The sequence below is a fragment of the Melanostigma gelatinosum genome (assembly GCF_949748355.1).
Source record: "Melanostigma gelatinosum genome assembly, chromosome: 15".
Classification (NCBI taxonomy): Eukaryota; Metazoa; Chordata; class Actinopteri; order Perciformes; family Zoarcidae; genus Melanostigma; species Melanostigma gelatinosum.
The window spans coordinates 20680529-20696437 of NC_136648.1; the positions used below are offsets into that span (position 1 = coordinate 20680529).

Consider the following 15909-nt stretch of genomic DNA (forward strand, 5'->3'; position numbering starts at 1 on the left):
GTCATGTTGCCACCCTGTATAGAACGTACACATGCAGACTCATGAGATGTCCGTCTTTGTTTTAATTAACAATCTTTAAATCTTATTTTTAGGCTTCTCCATGCTGGCGTTTGGTAAATAACACACATGATGAAAGCATATAGTCTCAAACGAAGCACAAAAAAGACAAACGTGGAACATTGCTGACGCAATGTTTTACTGTGGGGCACGGGGCAATGCTTAAGACCATTTTAGGCACCAATCCTGTGCAGAGTGGTAATCAAGGCCAATGTGGAAAGATTGCATTGGTGGCATGTTAGCTGTGTGAATGTACCAGATTTTGTCCATTTGTACATTTTGAATTTCTGGATGTGTTTCAGGCAAATACTGAGATATTAACACATATACAGTTTTTGGTTGATAGATTTATGGGATTCAATGTAGGGAAGGGGCCCTGTAAGGTTTTCAGTGAGGCAGGTCTGAGGACGCCTCTGACTACAGGTAGTCACTTGGTACGCCTGTTGATTGAAGACTGATTGTTGGTATAAAGTTAAGAGGACTCAAGCTTAAAAAACTGAAGGCACAGCGTCACATTTTTCCTTAGTGCTAAATTTTGGAATTTGCCTCCATAGTACACAAACATCATTCGTCAGTGCTCTTCAGAATGACTTCCTACCGCTAGAGAGCTTCGTCACTCCAACACTTGTCGTTATTTTCTTAGGAGGAAGTCATGACATTTTCCACCTTAGTATCCTTGGAAACAACAGTATGTCATATTGGATGAATCTGAAAGGCTTCAGTGGCATCATTTAAAAAGTCAGAGCAGGAAAAAGTGGGCCCTTTATGTAGCCAGGTAGAAGATAAGGGTGCGGAGGACAAGCAGGAGGAAGGGTGGTTAACATGGGACTATAGTGCAGGAGAACAGAGCTCACAATCTGCAACAGCCCTGCAACTTATTTGAAGTTTAACTTGCATAAACATAAGCATACCTTAGTCATAGTTTATTTGCCTAACCTTAACCATAGCTGCCATGCACAGATGTTTCAAAATGCTGGCAGATGACGTGATCTGGGGATTTGAAGAATCATCCAATATCAATTATTTCTAGGTTAGGTTGGTATTATAGAGGCAATTATACAGCTTCTATTATTCAATGATTAACTATGCTTGTAAACTGTAGGCTACTCTCCTAAATGCAGCAAACTGTGTATTTCTCCTCCACAACCAGTCACCGCAAACATGAGACACTGAACTGCAGATCGCAATTAGAACACACCTTGGCTGTACTGACCCCACATTACAGCACACCGCTCGATGGAAAGGTCAATCCTACAGCAGTGCTGCAGTTATCTCACAAGATCACTCCCAGTTAGGCAGGGAGAGGCTGGACTAGGGAGGGTGTGTGTGGTGGTGGTAATGGCTATGTCTTCATTTATTAGTGCAGTAAGGATGATTGGATTGGCGGCTGTGTTTCCTGATATGGACTAACCCTGAATGGACATTCGTTCTCTTGTTTACGGCTTTACATCAATCTTCCAAACTGTCACGAATAAACCAGTTGACAGAACATTCTTGCCTTTTGACTGAAAAATTGACAGCTATCATTTTTTTACGTGGGGCATAATGATGAACTCAACGCTGAGTGCTGCCAAAGGGAAAGCAGAAACACATTTCCATGAAAAAGTAATGAAATCTTAACCAAGGAGTCTCATGTGGGTGAGCTAACACTAGTTTTTCTTTGCCATTCATGATGTCTACATGTGTCAACCCCAAACCAGATTACTGAGTAACCATGTTGAGGGGACCTGTTGCTGTAGCAGAGGGGTTGGAAGGCTGACTGGGAGTTCTCATGGTAGATAACAAATGGAAGCCTGAGGACAGAGAGCTAGCAGAGCAAGCAGGGCCACTGCATTAACGTGCATTCATTCCAATGCATTTCTTCACAATTGTATCATTAGACTTGCTTCTACCACCATCCTCTGAAGCTTCTTTTTGACTAACCTTTCCCTGCTAAAGATGAGGCATTTGTCATTGTTTGCTGTAGACCGTTGAGTCACTGTGTGTGCTTCTGTGGCTCAGTGGTAGAGCAGGGTCGTCCTTCAATCAGAGGATCGGCGGCTAGTCCATGTTGAAGTGTCCTTGTGAAAGACACTTGCTGTACCTGCGGTGTGTGAATGGGTATGAATAATAAGTTAGAGTCCTGATGGGCAGCTGGCACCTTGCATTGTAGTCTGCCATCAGGGATAAGATGACTTCTCAGGGAACACAGACAACTGTCTCTTCTGAGCTCAGCCACGGCTCTCTCTCCCCACTCAATCACTTACTCGCTAGGTTCATCCTTTTTTAGCCAAGAAACGTTCGCACATGAACGGAATATGTTTCGGTAAATTGCTGCATACCAATAAACACAGTTCAGAAGTCTAAAGACATATTATTGTCACAGCCCGGCTCATAGACTGGAACAAAATAGGGAGACAAAGAGCTTGCGGCCAAAAGTAGGGGTTTGTTTGTCTCGCCATGAACACAATGTTAACAGCATTTTCACAAATGACAGCAACAACTGCGGTGAGCCCATCAACAAAGGTCTTCCTTCCCGCCCCCGCCTGCCAACTGGAACGGGTATTTAAGGGTGAGCCACCCCGGCACAGGTGAGACTCATCCTGCTGACGATCCTCTACTCAGCACCTGTAACAGATTAGACACAACCCGACACCTCGTGTATGATAGGAGGAGGGTCGTCACAATGTCAATTTGATTATTTTGGTGGTGGTGTCTCTTTCAAGGGAGCAGAACTTCCCCGTACCACCGGCCTGAGCAAGTTAGTGACTGGTGCTAACGAACCAAAGCTAACGTTACACAACCAAGCAAAGGAATAACTGTTTTTTTTATTTTGTACAGTTTGACCAGTTGTTTTTCACATCTGTTTCTTCAGGGCAGTCTGTCAAGAAAATATACACCCTCAACTGAGCAACAACACACACTCCGGTGGGGATCCCACAGTAGTCGGGCCTTCATGCTAACAAAGCCAGCTTAGCTGCATCGCGGTAACGATACATAGTTTCACAAAAGGCAACATTAAAAAAATGAACATAGACTAACGGGGTTCCGTACAAAAAACGTTAAAAAAGGTAATCTGTACAGAACATCTTTACCTACAGCCAACCTACTACTGTCGTTATTTAACTGGCTTCAAATGTCTGTATTACATACTCAAACATTTCTACAGCCTGTTGACCTGAAATCAAAGCTAGCTGCATTAGCAGCGCAGCAGGAACAAGTAGCGTTCCTTGAGCTGTGTAGGCAGGTCCCTGATAACCGGAGAATCCCAATGGCGGACACAGGGGATTCTGCAGAGCTCCGTGGGTGGGGTCACCTAGTTATACTGTTCCACTATACGGCATACGGCCCCATAATGACGTTGATTCAGGAGCCTATCTCTGATCTGCTGATTTTTACACAGGTTATCAGATAGATGGAGCAGGAGGCGACTGATATCATGGTCTTCTCTGACACTCTGGGGGTCTGTAGAGACACCAGAGACACATATTTATGTTTAAAAGCCCTGAAGAAGTGCATTTACCATAATATGTGACCTTCAATATTATTATGCATGAATACAAATTACATCCTAGGGCATTTAAATCAAAAGGTCAGCAGTTATCAGCCTGTTTAAATTTTCTCCTGTGGCTGCCTTCCTCTGTCTAGTTGGACAATCACACGCAAACTGAAGCCTCTGTCTTGTTGCCTTATATTGGCAACAAGACAGAGGCATGTTGGTCTTACCTCGAGCACTGCAGAGCCGATAATGAGATCAAGGGAACTCAAGAGATTCATGGTGTGGATAGTGTTATCAAGGAGGCCTGCCTGGATGCTGTGATTCATTGTCTGTGTGCCAAATAAACCCGAGCAGCTGGTGTTGCCAGACTTCTCCAATAAGTCTCTTCAAGGTGGCAGCCGGCCTCAATCATGCGTGAGAAAAAGCGTCAAATTTGATTGACACAACATGGAGTGTTATAAAGGGTATCGCAAGATGACACAGGGACAGATTTCTCGTTATATGTTTTGCTTCACCATTTGGCCACTGGAGTCAAAGGAAGAGGGATTGAAAGGTGAAATAGAGGGGAACACCAGGAGATAGTGATAGGGAAGCGTGTGGAAGAGATAACGAGACAGTACTTCAGAAGAAAACTGTCTCACATTTACAAAACTAAAAGCATCTTTAGACATTTTTTTAATTTTCATCATTACTTTCCTGCTCTCCTTCAACCTCTTGCCTCGCTTCATCTCCTCTCCTCATCCCTTATCCCCTCTTCTCTTTTCTCCTTTTCTTGCTTTGCCTTTCATCTCCCCTCCTTTTATTTCATTCCTTTTGCTTCCTCACCCTCTCATCATCTGCCCAGCTCCCCTCTCCTCAGAGGGAGATGTCCAGGCCACAAATAGCACTGTGGGGCTGGTCAGCATAATGGATCCATCAGCAATAAGGCTTATCAGCCAAAGGGTATGGTGATAATTATTATTGATAGTTATGTAGGATTAAAAACATCAGGGGATGTGAATCAGCTCTATTAGCCATGTTTACACATACAAGGAAGTTGACTCCAGTGTTTTCATTGCTCTCAATGTACTTACACAGAAATTGACAAAAGCTGAAAGGAGGAGGTAAAAACTGAACAAATGCATAAAAAGAGAGAAAGTACCAGAGAGCGGAATATCAAGACTGCCATCAGGTTCAATATAATGTGATTAAGGTTTGAGTCCCAAAAGATGATTAATAGAAAAGTAGGCCGTCCCACGACTCATGTTGGCCCATCCGTCACAACAACTGAGAGGCAGAATTACACCATTCACATTACAAAGTAATCTATTAGTTATTTGTGTGGTAACATTGCATCCCACTGAGGTCCAAGTTGAGTCAGGGTGAACATTTGTACTGATGATGCAGTGTTTTCCAATGGGAGCCCTCTTGTAAACACACTGGCCTCGTGACAAAGCGTTTGTATTTGACGCCCTGGCAATGAGAACAGGCTGGTCAATCCCACATACACTGCCCCTGTAAATGCACACGAAGCAGACAAAGTGTATTAATCTGCCGCTTAAAATAGTCCCCATCAAATGCACAAGGTTCTTCAATATGTACAGAGCTGTTTTAAAGATTTAAAGATAAAGAGTGCCACGATAGGGAGGAAGTCAAAGCGTTTTTAGAAATGGACGAGCACATTGTTGGTTTTGGTCTTTTCACAGGATTTGTTGACAACAGGAAAAATACAGAATATAGCCTGCCTTATCCTTTATGTAAAAGTCAAGTCTTTAGTCCGTGTATTTGTGACCTAAATATGACTCAGGTCCAAGTCTGAAGATAGCGCGGTACAGCTTCCATCAATAACGTGTTTTGTTTTGCTTTGTCATGAAATGTGTCCCGCAGGACAGAAATGATTGTTCCCAGCTCGTCTTATTTGAGAGCAGTAGGGACATACCAATTTCATGCTTGTTCACTTGCTTGACGACAGAACAATGCAAAAATGACTTGAACCCTCTATGGACCCTCCTTGCTTTCTTTCCTCCTCGTAGCTCCCATTCTCTTCCGCACGTTGCTTCAACTCTCACTTCTACTTCCTATTTTTTACCTCAGCTTTTCTCTGTGCTCCTCTCTCCTCTAGACTATTCTTTACTCACCTGTGCTTTTCTCCCTTCTTCCTCCCAGCCTCTCTCCATCAGTCAATGTCGATACACACTATACGAGTGTATGTGTGTGTGTGTGTTTTCAAAGTGGGTGCCCTGCCTGCACTTCAACCTCCCTGCTGTTCTGCTAAGAGCAATCAATAGAAAGCGAGGCTTCATCACAGTGAGGAAAAGCGTAGCTCAGCTGTCAAAGCACCCTACAAAACAATGACTCAGTGAGCCCCAGGGAGTGTGTGTGTGTGTGTGTTGTGTACACACGCTACATCTATGTGTGCTTTTTTGCACCTTAAGCACATCTGTTTCCAACTTCAGTGAGCGAGCCACATAACATAACCCTCACCCGTTGACACACTGAAACCCCCCCCCCCCCGGGTCAAGTCCTCACCTTCATAAAGAATGCAATGCCAATGTCATGTATTGTCACTGCCAGAGCACATTAGATCAGCCTCATCACATTTTTGCATCCCAACTGGCCACTGGAAATGCCAACCGCTGGCTCCTCTATCCACCGCACTGTTAATGCTCACACACACGGTCAGAGGTGTTAGCACTAACATGATAATAGCCCTCCTTACCAGCAACATGACACCCAAATCTAGCTTAAACATGTTAAACTCTGCATTCAAACCAAGACACACACTTCCCTCTAAGATCACGTTGGCAAATAAACACACAAATACAATAACAGATAAATTACATGTCACAGTTTCCCAGCATCCAGCTACCCTTTCAGGCCGTGTGCTGAGATGGAGAGTGTGTGAAAACTAGAGACTATATGTAGGAAGTGGACCGTGTCTCCGTGACGCCACCCATTGGTTTGTGGACTGCCATTTTGAACCTTTGAGCTTTTTTTCCCGTAGCCATCTTGTTTTTTTACAACCAGAAGTGACACAAGAGGGTGGAGCTAAGTACAACGGAACGCTTTTAGGCGACCATAATGTTACAATTAACTTGGATAAAGTGAAGACACTCTGTGAAAGGGTTAAACTTGTAAGACAAAAACACAAACAACTCCCAGACCGGACATCGCCATGGTAGAGCGCTGTCAATCACTGTGTAGCCCCGCCCTAAAGCATACCCTGCGTTATGGTCTATTTGACCAGTGGTGTATAAAGTACTCAAAAGCCATACTTGAGTAAAAGTAAAGATACCTTACTGGAAAACTACTCAAGTAAAAGTAAAAAGTCACCTATTAGAATACTACTTGAGTAAAAGTCTTAAAGTATCTGATATTTATTGTACTTAAGTACAAAAGTACTTTAGTATCAAAAGTAATTTTCTGATATTAAATGTACATCACAACCTGAACATTAAATGAACATCATAACCTGTTCATTGAAAGTAAAAGTACAAGTAAATGCTGTTAATAAAAAAGCAAAGGGTCAGAATTGTGAGAATGATGAAGTTTATTCTTTTAAGTGCTGTGGCCACCATGACCAAGGACATGGAGCTGTGTTGAACATAATTGGGTTGGCTGTGATCCATTCAGGAGCAACAATGTTCAACATAATATATTGTACATAAGTATACTTTTGCATCTACTATGAAATTATCATCATAATTCTCCGAAAAGCAATATGACACTATGAAGGAGTTGTAACAGTGCGTTTATAAGTATGCTCATTCCGACTAGAGGATGTAGAGGCCAATGCATAATATTATGTTCAGCAAAACATATCCACTTGATGCATCAGGTCAGTGTTTAGAGAAAGGACGCCTGCCTTGTAAACTCCTGTGGGCCTGATTTGAACACAATAGACAAAGGTTTTGCTCAAGCTGAATCTGCAGTTGGGCGACTGCTACCATCATAACTCCATTTGATCATCCACAACATGACTCAAATATCAAAACATGATCAATACTAAAGCAGCACCGAAAGTAACAACCCAGTCATTACTTGAAACTGAAACATGTTCTGTTCATCTTCAAAAGAAGTTGGTTTTCAAAATGGTGAGAATTCAGTCTCGCTCTTCTTGGGCTGAAGACGAGTCCTGCGATACTAAATAGTCTTTCACAGGCCGCTGAGGCAGGTAGAGGTGTGTTCAGCGTCACAGACAGCTTGCACACAGCTGCGAAGGATTTCACTAATGCTGCGCTCTCGCGGCTCCTGTCAATCCGTGTATATAGCTACAGCTAACGTTAGCCAACTAGTGCTGCACAACTGTCAACACCTCCTCAGCTCACTAACTCGCTAGCGATCCACGGGTGTTGGTCTTCGTCACCACCGTCGTTTGTTCCGGGAGTAGCAGGTGCTTCCATTTCTGCTTCCATCATGAAATCAGTCATCGTAGAGTGGAATTCTACTCATGTAGTCGCCCGCTAGCTTATAGCATGTAGCATCCTGGGAATCAAAACGCCGCGGCTTTGAGAGCACTTGTTTGCAATTGTGCATTAACGTGATTAACCAATGATTTAACTTGCTGCTAGGACCACTGATTCACCAAACCTGCTTGCAGTCTGTGTTCCACCACAGTCCCCGACGCTGCTCTCACGATTCATTTTGTTTCTAAAGATAGATTTGATTTTGTAGCGAGTAACGAAGGTTTCAGGGGAAATGTATCGGAGTAAAAGTACCGGTTTTCTTTGCAAAATGTAGTGAAGTAAAAGTAAAAGTCAACAGAAATATAAGTAGTAAAGTAAAGTACAGATACCCAAAAAAACTACTTAAGTACAGTAACGAAGTATTTCTACTTCGTTACTATACACCACTGTATTTGACTCTAAATGGATCATAATTTACTGACTGAACATCATGGTGTATTGAAGAAGACTTGAAACTAGAGATTGAGACCATAAACTCATGTTTACAATGTGGGGGCGAATGTGGTTTAGTGATAGAGCGGCCGCTGCATTTAGTTCAATTTTGGAGATTATTTTAGATTCAAAAATGCATTCTGTGTAATTAACAGCACTGTAGGTGAATGGAAGGAGAGATAATTTCCCTAAATAAAGTCTAACATCTTTGTCACACATGCATTATTCGCATGCATGCGTATGCATGGCCAATTTGGCCAAATCGCCGGTCTGCCGGACAAATCTTTGAGTCTCAAGTCAGTTCTATCTGTACCTTGATTATGGTCACATTTAAGAAATCAGCTTACTTAAGGTTACTGAAGTGCTTATAAACAAGTGTAAATGAGTGTGTGAAGAGAGCAGAGCTGCCTCGTCTTAAAGAATAAATCCACACCTCGAACCTGCTGCTCGAAGACAGCTACACTGGGTGTGAAGAGAGAACAGAGAAGAAGAGGCAGAAGAGACAGTAGGGAGGCACAAACGAGGATTCAATGCTTCACCACACGTGACCTCAATGATGTGACATCAAGGTGAGGACAGCTCGCAGAGGTTAGAATGTCTTTGACTATATCTTTTCACAGTCTAACATCATATGTGTAGTTAATGGCAACACTATGGTAAGAAATATTGTACAGACATTTATGGTCCCCAGGTGATTCATCCTGCTGACTTTTTCTGAAGCCCATATGAGGAAACTCTTGGGTGGATCATCTGAAGGGCTGGCTATCGGTACGTATAGTTTCAAAACTTACACCTGCAATCGATCCTTTTCGAACCCAGGTCAAGATGAAACTATTTCTATGGTTTTGCACACAGCTAATCCCTGCAAGCGTTCTTGGATTCATACCCCTGATGAAGCGCTAACAGTGGCAACAGTGTTGAAAGAGCAAAAAGTTTCAACCTGGGGGTTCGTCATCTGGGACGAGGTCCAGCCACAGTGGGTTAGGGGACGCTGTTATTAGCGGTGGCCGCTGTATTAGCTCCGTGCAGTGTGGCAGCGATTAGCTGGCCAATGGGACACACACAGCTTCCATTCACATGATGGGTATTAAACAAGTGACTTGTATTTATTTTGACTCTGGGAGATAGACCGTCAGATAGCGATACTTGGTACAATATGTAAATGTCTGTATGCAATGGCTTTGAAAGACTGACATTTGCCAGGATAAGCCATTCTGTCCGGGCACCATACATGCTTTATTTGTTCTTACATTCATGTACACAGTGTTCTGTTGAATGCAGGACTAAATCTCTCCCTCGGATCCACACAGAGACTTTCCCAGGTCGGTTATCCTGGGTAATAGGTTTAGGCAATAGTTTATTGATTGTTCTTCTCTGGCTGATCTCCTTCTGTTTTCCTCCTGAAGAATATTCATCTTTTCCCACCTCAACCAGCAGCTCTGCAGTAATTTGCATTAACAAAAGAAAATGTTCTATGAAATAACAACAGTTAAACTGCTGAAGGTTAGTAGCTACTAAGCGACGTAGGGATCTGTTTGCTCTGGCACAACCTAATAAACAATACATGTAGAATTTACAGACATTATTACTAAATTGATAACACAACAATTTGTCTAATTATTGCATGCTAGCCAGTTAGCTTGAACAAGCATATATCAGATTTTTTTAAATCAAAAACCAAATTTTGATAATTACGTTCAACAATATTAATTTAGTTGAACCAGGTTCTTACACAAAGCTCCTACCTGCTTAAAGCAGCTGTAATCAATATATTTTATAGTAACAGCGTATCAAATGACTCATGGTGATGAACCTACAGAGACTTGTCATCTGACTGCAGCTTCCCTTGGCTTTATGGAGCTTTACAGAGAGTTCATTGTTTAGCTGCCTGGCTTTATTGTTTTGTTTCACTCTCACCGACAAAGCTCTACAAACCCACTGCACACTAATCAGCAGCAAACAGCCGACAGACACAGTTACAGTCTCACTGGTAAACATACTAGAGCATTAAGTAGTCTAGTCAAGTCAAACTTCGCTTGTTTAGCACATTTAACAACAATCACAGTCGACCAATCTGCTGAACACAAATGACCAGAAAGCAAGAGTTCTGCTGGTGCAGATCAAATATTAAAATCAATCCTGAAACGAACAGGAAGCCTGTGGAGGGAGGCCGATACTGGTGATATGTGATCACCATTTTCATTCCCAATAAGTCCAACCGAGAGGTAACAAAAGCATGAGTAACTTGAGATCTTTGGGAGACAGATGGGCCTTTACTAACATCTTACATCTTAAATAGAAAAAGCTACTTTTGACCACTGAAGTAATTTTTATGTCAAATTGAAAGGAGCTGTCAAAAATCATGCCAAGATTCCTAACAAGTTGATAGTGATAGTAGGGCCCAAGAAGACCAACAGGGCCATCCAATAGGTCAGGTCATACAAATATAACGAGCTCAGAGCACCAGAGCTTTAGACAGAAAAGGTAGCTCAGAAATAAGCCTGAAATTAGGGAGAACAGAGCAGCTGCAACACACCCTGAGATAAGAGAGGTGTTTATCAATGCAAGAATACTTGACCCAACACTATTAAAAACTTATTTTAGTAGCTGAGAATGAGTACTTTAGGGGGCAATTTAAAGACTGCAGATGATGCACTACCTCCGATAATAAGGAGAATGATACTGGCTCAAATTGTTTGAAGCCCGCTGGGCACAGAGGAGACACAAAAGGGTCCGTAGTGAAGGAGGTGGGTGAAATGGAAGTTAAGGAGTAGGTGTTGGAACAATACGATCTGTATCGCAAGGATTTAGAAGAGAACTGGAAACACCAAAAAGAATGTCCGCCTCTCTTATTACTGTCTCCTCCCTCATTGTTAAGTCTTGCATGGCGTAATCACTTATGAGACTACGTCCGCCATCTCTCTTTTTCTCTCTCCTCCCCCTCCTTCACACATAAACTCTCATACACGTACATACACACTCTCCCCTCGCCACGTGATTGCTTGTTGCTTTTAGGTAATATGCTTGGAATTGTATAATCAAATTGTAAATGCTCTGTTATAATTTAAAGAGCAGGTTATGTGAATATGCTGGATGTTATAGTCAGTGCCCAAATCCAAGATGGCAACATCCAAAATGTCAAATTTGAGGCTTCAAAACCGCTTCTTATATACAGTCTATGGTCCGGCTGCTAATAATCTCAGACTGTTTTGGGATTTGTTTGCTTCACTGACTGCCTACCTGTCTGACTTTGGTGAATCATTTGGTACCCACTCCCAAAACTGCTTCTGCATTCAGAAAAATTCTAATAATGCTATAATCAGACACAAATTAATACATATACATTAGAACACATGTCCTTTTTAAAACTGTATTCAGAATACTGCATCGCAACATCGGTGTACACTGCTGTAAATTACAGACAAATAAAATGGAAGAGTCTGTATTTTGTTCCCAAGTTAGTACAAGTAAGCTGACGAAATGTCAACATCAAGTGTGTGCTCTCTACTTAACATATGCCCAGAAATATAAGAAAAGAAGAGGTTGAGGAAAACCAAGTGAATTTTCTCTGCTCTATGAAATGCATTTATCTATGAACTGCATTGAAAGAAAAAACATGTCACATCTTACCTTTCCAACGTATTGAGGTTCAGGCCCGATGTGTTCCTCCAGAACAAAGAACTGGTTCCAGATCCAGCCTCTCTTGGGTCGATAAGGGGAATCCTTGTCCGTCCCCAGGAACTTGGTCTCGTTATTCTGTACTCTTATGGATGCTCTGAAGTTTGGGTTGGAGATCTTGTAGTTAGATTTTGCATTTGTATTTATTTGTGAAATTCGGAATTTGGAATGAGATTTAGGATTAGATAGTGTAGGAGGGCTGGCATTGTAGTAGGTGCTGGGGTTGATTGTATCAGATGAGTCAGATGTTTGATTAGGACTAGGTAGTAAAGTTAATTTCGTGTTGGGGACTGACTCAGAATTTGTCTTTGGCCCGGACACTGCTTTAGAGTTGGAGAGTGCCTTGGGCTTTGGTGGTGGATTGGTTTTGGGGTTGATGTTTGAAAATTGCTTGGGATTGTTTAAGGTATATCTTGCCACCTGATTAGAATTAGACTTTTGCCTTGAATTCGAACTCTGTTTGGGTGCATGCTCCAGCTCGAGTCTTCCGTTTGAGTTTGATGTGGTCGGGGAGATTGATGATGGTAAGTTTGAGTTGGCCTTATGCTTGTCAGTAAGATAGGACATTGTTTCAAGCCAAGGCTTCAGCTGAGTCTTGCTCCAGTGGTTGCTGCTCAAACTTGAGTGCTGGCTGGGATTTACTGGAGACATGTGTTTTTCAGGAATGGAGCTTGGCAGTGGGGTTGGTTCTGGCAGTGACTTGTGCCGCGGATTAGGGTACAGGCTGGGGTTAGTGTCTGCACTCAGATCGACCCGGGTCCCATAACAACTCTGGGAGACAACACATAGGAAAACCACAAGAGGACCAAGACAGGAACTTGCAGCCACGCCTGCTGGAAGTGTCATTGTCAAGAAAGAATGGTCCGGAAATGTCTTCCCCTCTCACTTCCACGGTGTCATGCCACTGTGGGCATACACAAACACCCTCAAACACACAGGTATACAGTCCTTTTCACAGTGCAGGGTAGTCATGAGTGTGCATATGGTGCGGTCCAACAAATCATTTCGCAGTTTCCTCAGAAAAATAAAGAAGAACTCCATAATATTGTTCAATCGGTTCAACTTTGTGTGGATAAGAGATGCTTCTTAATATGTTGCAGTCTGCTTCCTTTCAATATTTTTCCAGCAGGTGAGAACCATTTGGTTTCTTTTGTAAAAAATGAACGTGAACGAAGGTACAAGCAGTCCATATAATTGTAGTAAAGTCCATGAAAATGTTTTGCTTCAACAGCGTATATGATATCCACTTGGGCCGAAAGCTGAAGTCCTTTTTCTTCATGTTGAAAGCAAAACAAAACAAAAGCTGGTTGGTCAGAGGCTCATCAAAGGTCTGCACTTCCTGAAACAGAGAAGATGAAATCCATGAACGTTTTTTTTTTTTAGGTATGAACAAACTCTGATTAGTGCTGAACAAATAAGAAAAAGCCACTCTTTTGAAACCTCCCTGGTAGCCTTCTATAATAATAATCAGTTTTTTAGATTGGAGACCAAGTGTCAGTGCCAAGCTTTGGTTAAAGACAATTTTATTGATTTATCTTTAGCCCATTAATTTTTAGCTTGTTACTAATTGCCAGTTTGAACATGAAGACAGATCTTTGTAATCACATTCCAAAATCACACACATGGGAATGTGTACTCAATGTTTGTGTTGTTGTCATACCTAGTGTGTATATTCTTGCCACCGACATTGATGTGCTCAATCAAAAAAAGTGACATATGCTTCCAAGTGCCATTTTAGTAGATGTTCCACAGTTGGGTTGTTCAATGTTAAGTGATCAACAATTGACCAAAAGAAGTCCTCCAAATACTAAGCAAGGCATGTCTGTCTATCTGTGGGCATGTCCTCAGCATATCTCCACAACAGTTCATCCGATCTCGACTTCACTTCACGCTTGGCGGGTGTCTTGCTGGGGACCCCAAAGGAGTGCCGTGTCAAATTTAGCTCAATATTAATAAACTTTGAATAAAAAAAGCTAACAGTGCAGCAGCGGGGGCAAGACTTCGGGGCTCTACAGACCGAATCGAGGATGTTTTCTGCAGCGGATTGTTTACTTTTTCTGCTAGATCCATGATTATGACCGTGAACCATGAACCATGAACCATGAACGTTAAAAACTCTTCTTCACTTCCCAGTGGTCAACAAGCGATGATCAGTTCTTGATAAGACTGCAAGCAGTACTCTGACACAACTAACAAGGCTACAAGCAGCATTACCGGGAGCCAAGCAGTCAGCCCACGTACTTGAATCTGCTTCAACAGATTTTTGGTCACAAGCTCCAAGACCAGCACGTCAGAAGACAGCTCCAAGACGAACCAGTCGGGAAACAGACCCAAGACAAGCTTGTCAGGAACCAGCTCCAAAACCAGCTGGTCAGCCTGAAGATGGAGAAATATGTGCCAACAATGGAGTGGTCTCACCGACGTCACGATCTCCTTAGTTACGAGGTCGGTCGGCCATGTTGGAGTACATACAGAACCTACATGGCGGCGCGTAAACAAGGAAGTGCGGCGAAAATACAATACTTTGAATCACTGGATAGTGCATCAAAGGTTCGCTACCTGGCCAAATTGAAGGTTATTGGTAACTTGGATCCCTATACGATGAGTGCAGATCGTTTCAGTGCCGATCCTACTTATCTTCCATCGGTAAACTACGCCAACATCTACACGTATCTCGTGAACACCCCCAGTCCTTACACAGAAGACGAGCTGGAGTGCTACAAAGGGCTCGACGCTTATAATCAGTTTGTCAGTGGATGGGTCCGAGACGTCAAAGCAACGGTCGTCGGGAATTCTCATCTCGTCATTGGGAGGGTAAATATATACAGATCTGGTCAAATATTTAGCAATATTCAATGTTTACTCAGCGCAAACAGACACGTGTGTTTGTTTACATTGTACATGCACGTCATTGTGTGCGTGTGTGTAGGAATTCACTTTCAACTAACTCCTAACTTCACCCCCCCCACACATATATATATATATATATACATACATATATATATGATCCGACGTTAAACTCATATCAAGCAATGCTGAGGCTGCATCTCTGTGTTTCGCCTGTTGTACGCGCTCGACACGTCTCTGGTACCGACTGCTGTCACAGGCCGATGAAGCTTCGGTAACCTTCTCATGTAAAAGTTTAATTTATATTTCCTTTATTAAATACTGTTCACAAACGAATTTGTAAATAAAATCACTGAGCACTTATAAAGTGATCCGCACATACTCTAGTGTACGCCAAATTCCATTCCTTTATATCTCGAGAGATGCGTGACAGCCATTTCTCGCGACGTCGCTTGGATAGCTCCTTCGTGTCATTTCCTTGATGTGTAATGACCGCTGGCAAACGAAAGAATGATTTCTTGTCTCTATCAGCTCTGCTGCCACAACCAAAGACAGCACAAAAGTTCACCACCGATAGGTTATGCGACTCAGCCGTGCATGCCAGTGGCTTTGTGTGTACTCCAACATGGCCGACAGCTAAACTGTGACGTCACACGAGACCACTCCATTGTGAAATTGGCTCAAACATAATAGGGATGAACCAGAGCCGACGTGAATGGTGGTGATAAATGTGTTAGAAATAAAGTATTCTTTTGAGCTTTTCATGCCAGACACCATCCTGAAAATTGTTCTGGACTGCACTAATTTGGAAAAAAAAAAAGTGGATTGTAATTGAATGAGTAAGCCCAAATGGAGAATCTATGGAATCCCTGTAGGATGCAGAAACTGAAAGAACTGGAACTGTTTAGGCCAACATTGTCTACAGGAAACTTCCAAACCATTTTCAGGTTTACCCATTTCCATAATTTTTAA

The 15909-nt window shown here is 42.4% G+C and overlaps 1 protein-coding gene across 1 annotated transcript in view; it reads right to left on the bottom strand.

Annotated features, from left to right (window-relative positions):
* LOC306789146 (cadherin-18-like) overlaps nucleotides 1-12936 on the bottom strand; it is a gene marked incomplete at both ends in the record, with an annotated part of 92634 nt that extends 79698 nt beyond the window's left edge. Inside the window, one exon of the mRNA XM_079284953.1 lies at nucleotides 12043-12936. Coding sequence (XP_079141079.1) covers nucleotides 12043-12936 — 894 coding nt within the window. The remainder of the gene's footprint in view (nucleotides 1-12042) is intronic.
* Between the last annotated feature and the right edge of the window lie 2973 nt (nucleotides 12937-15909).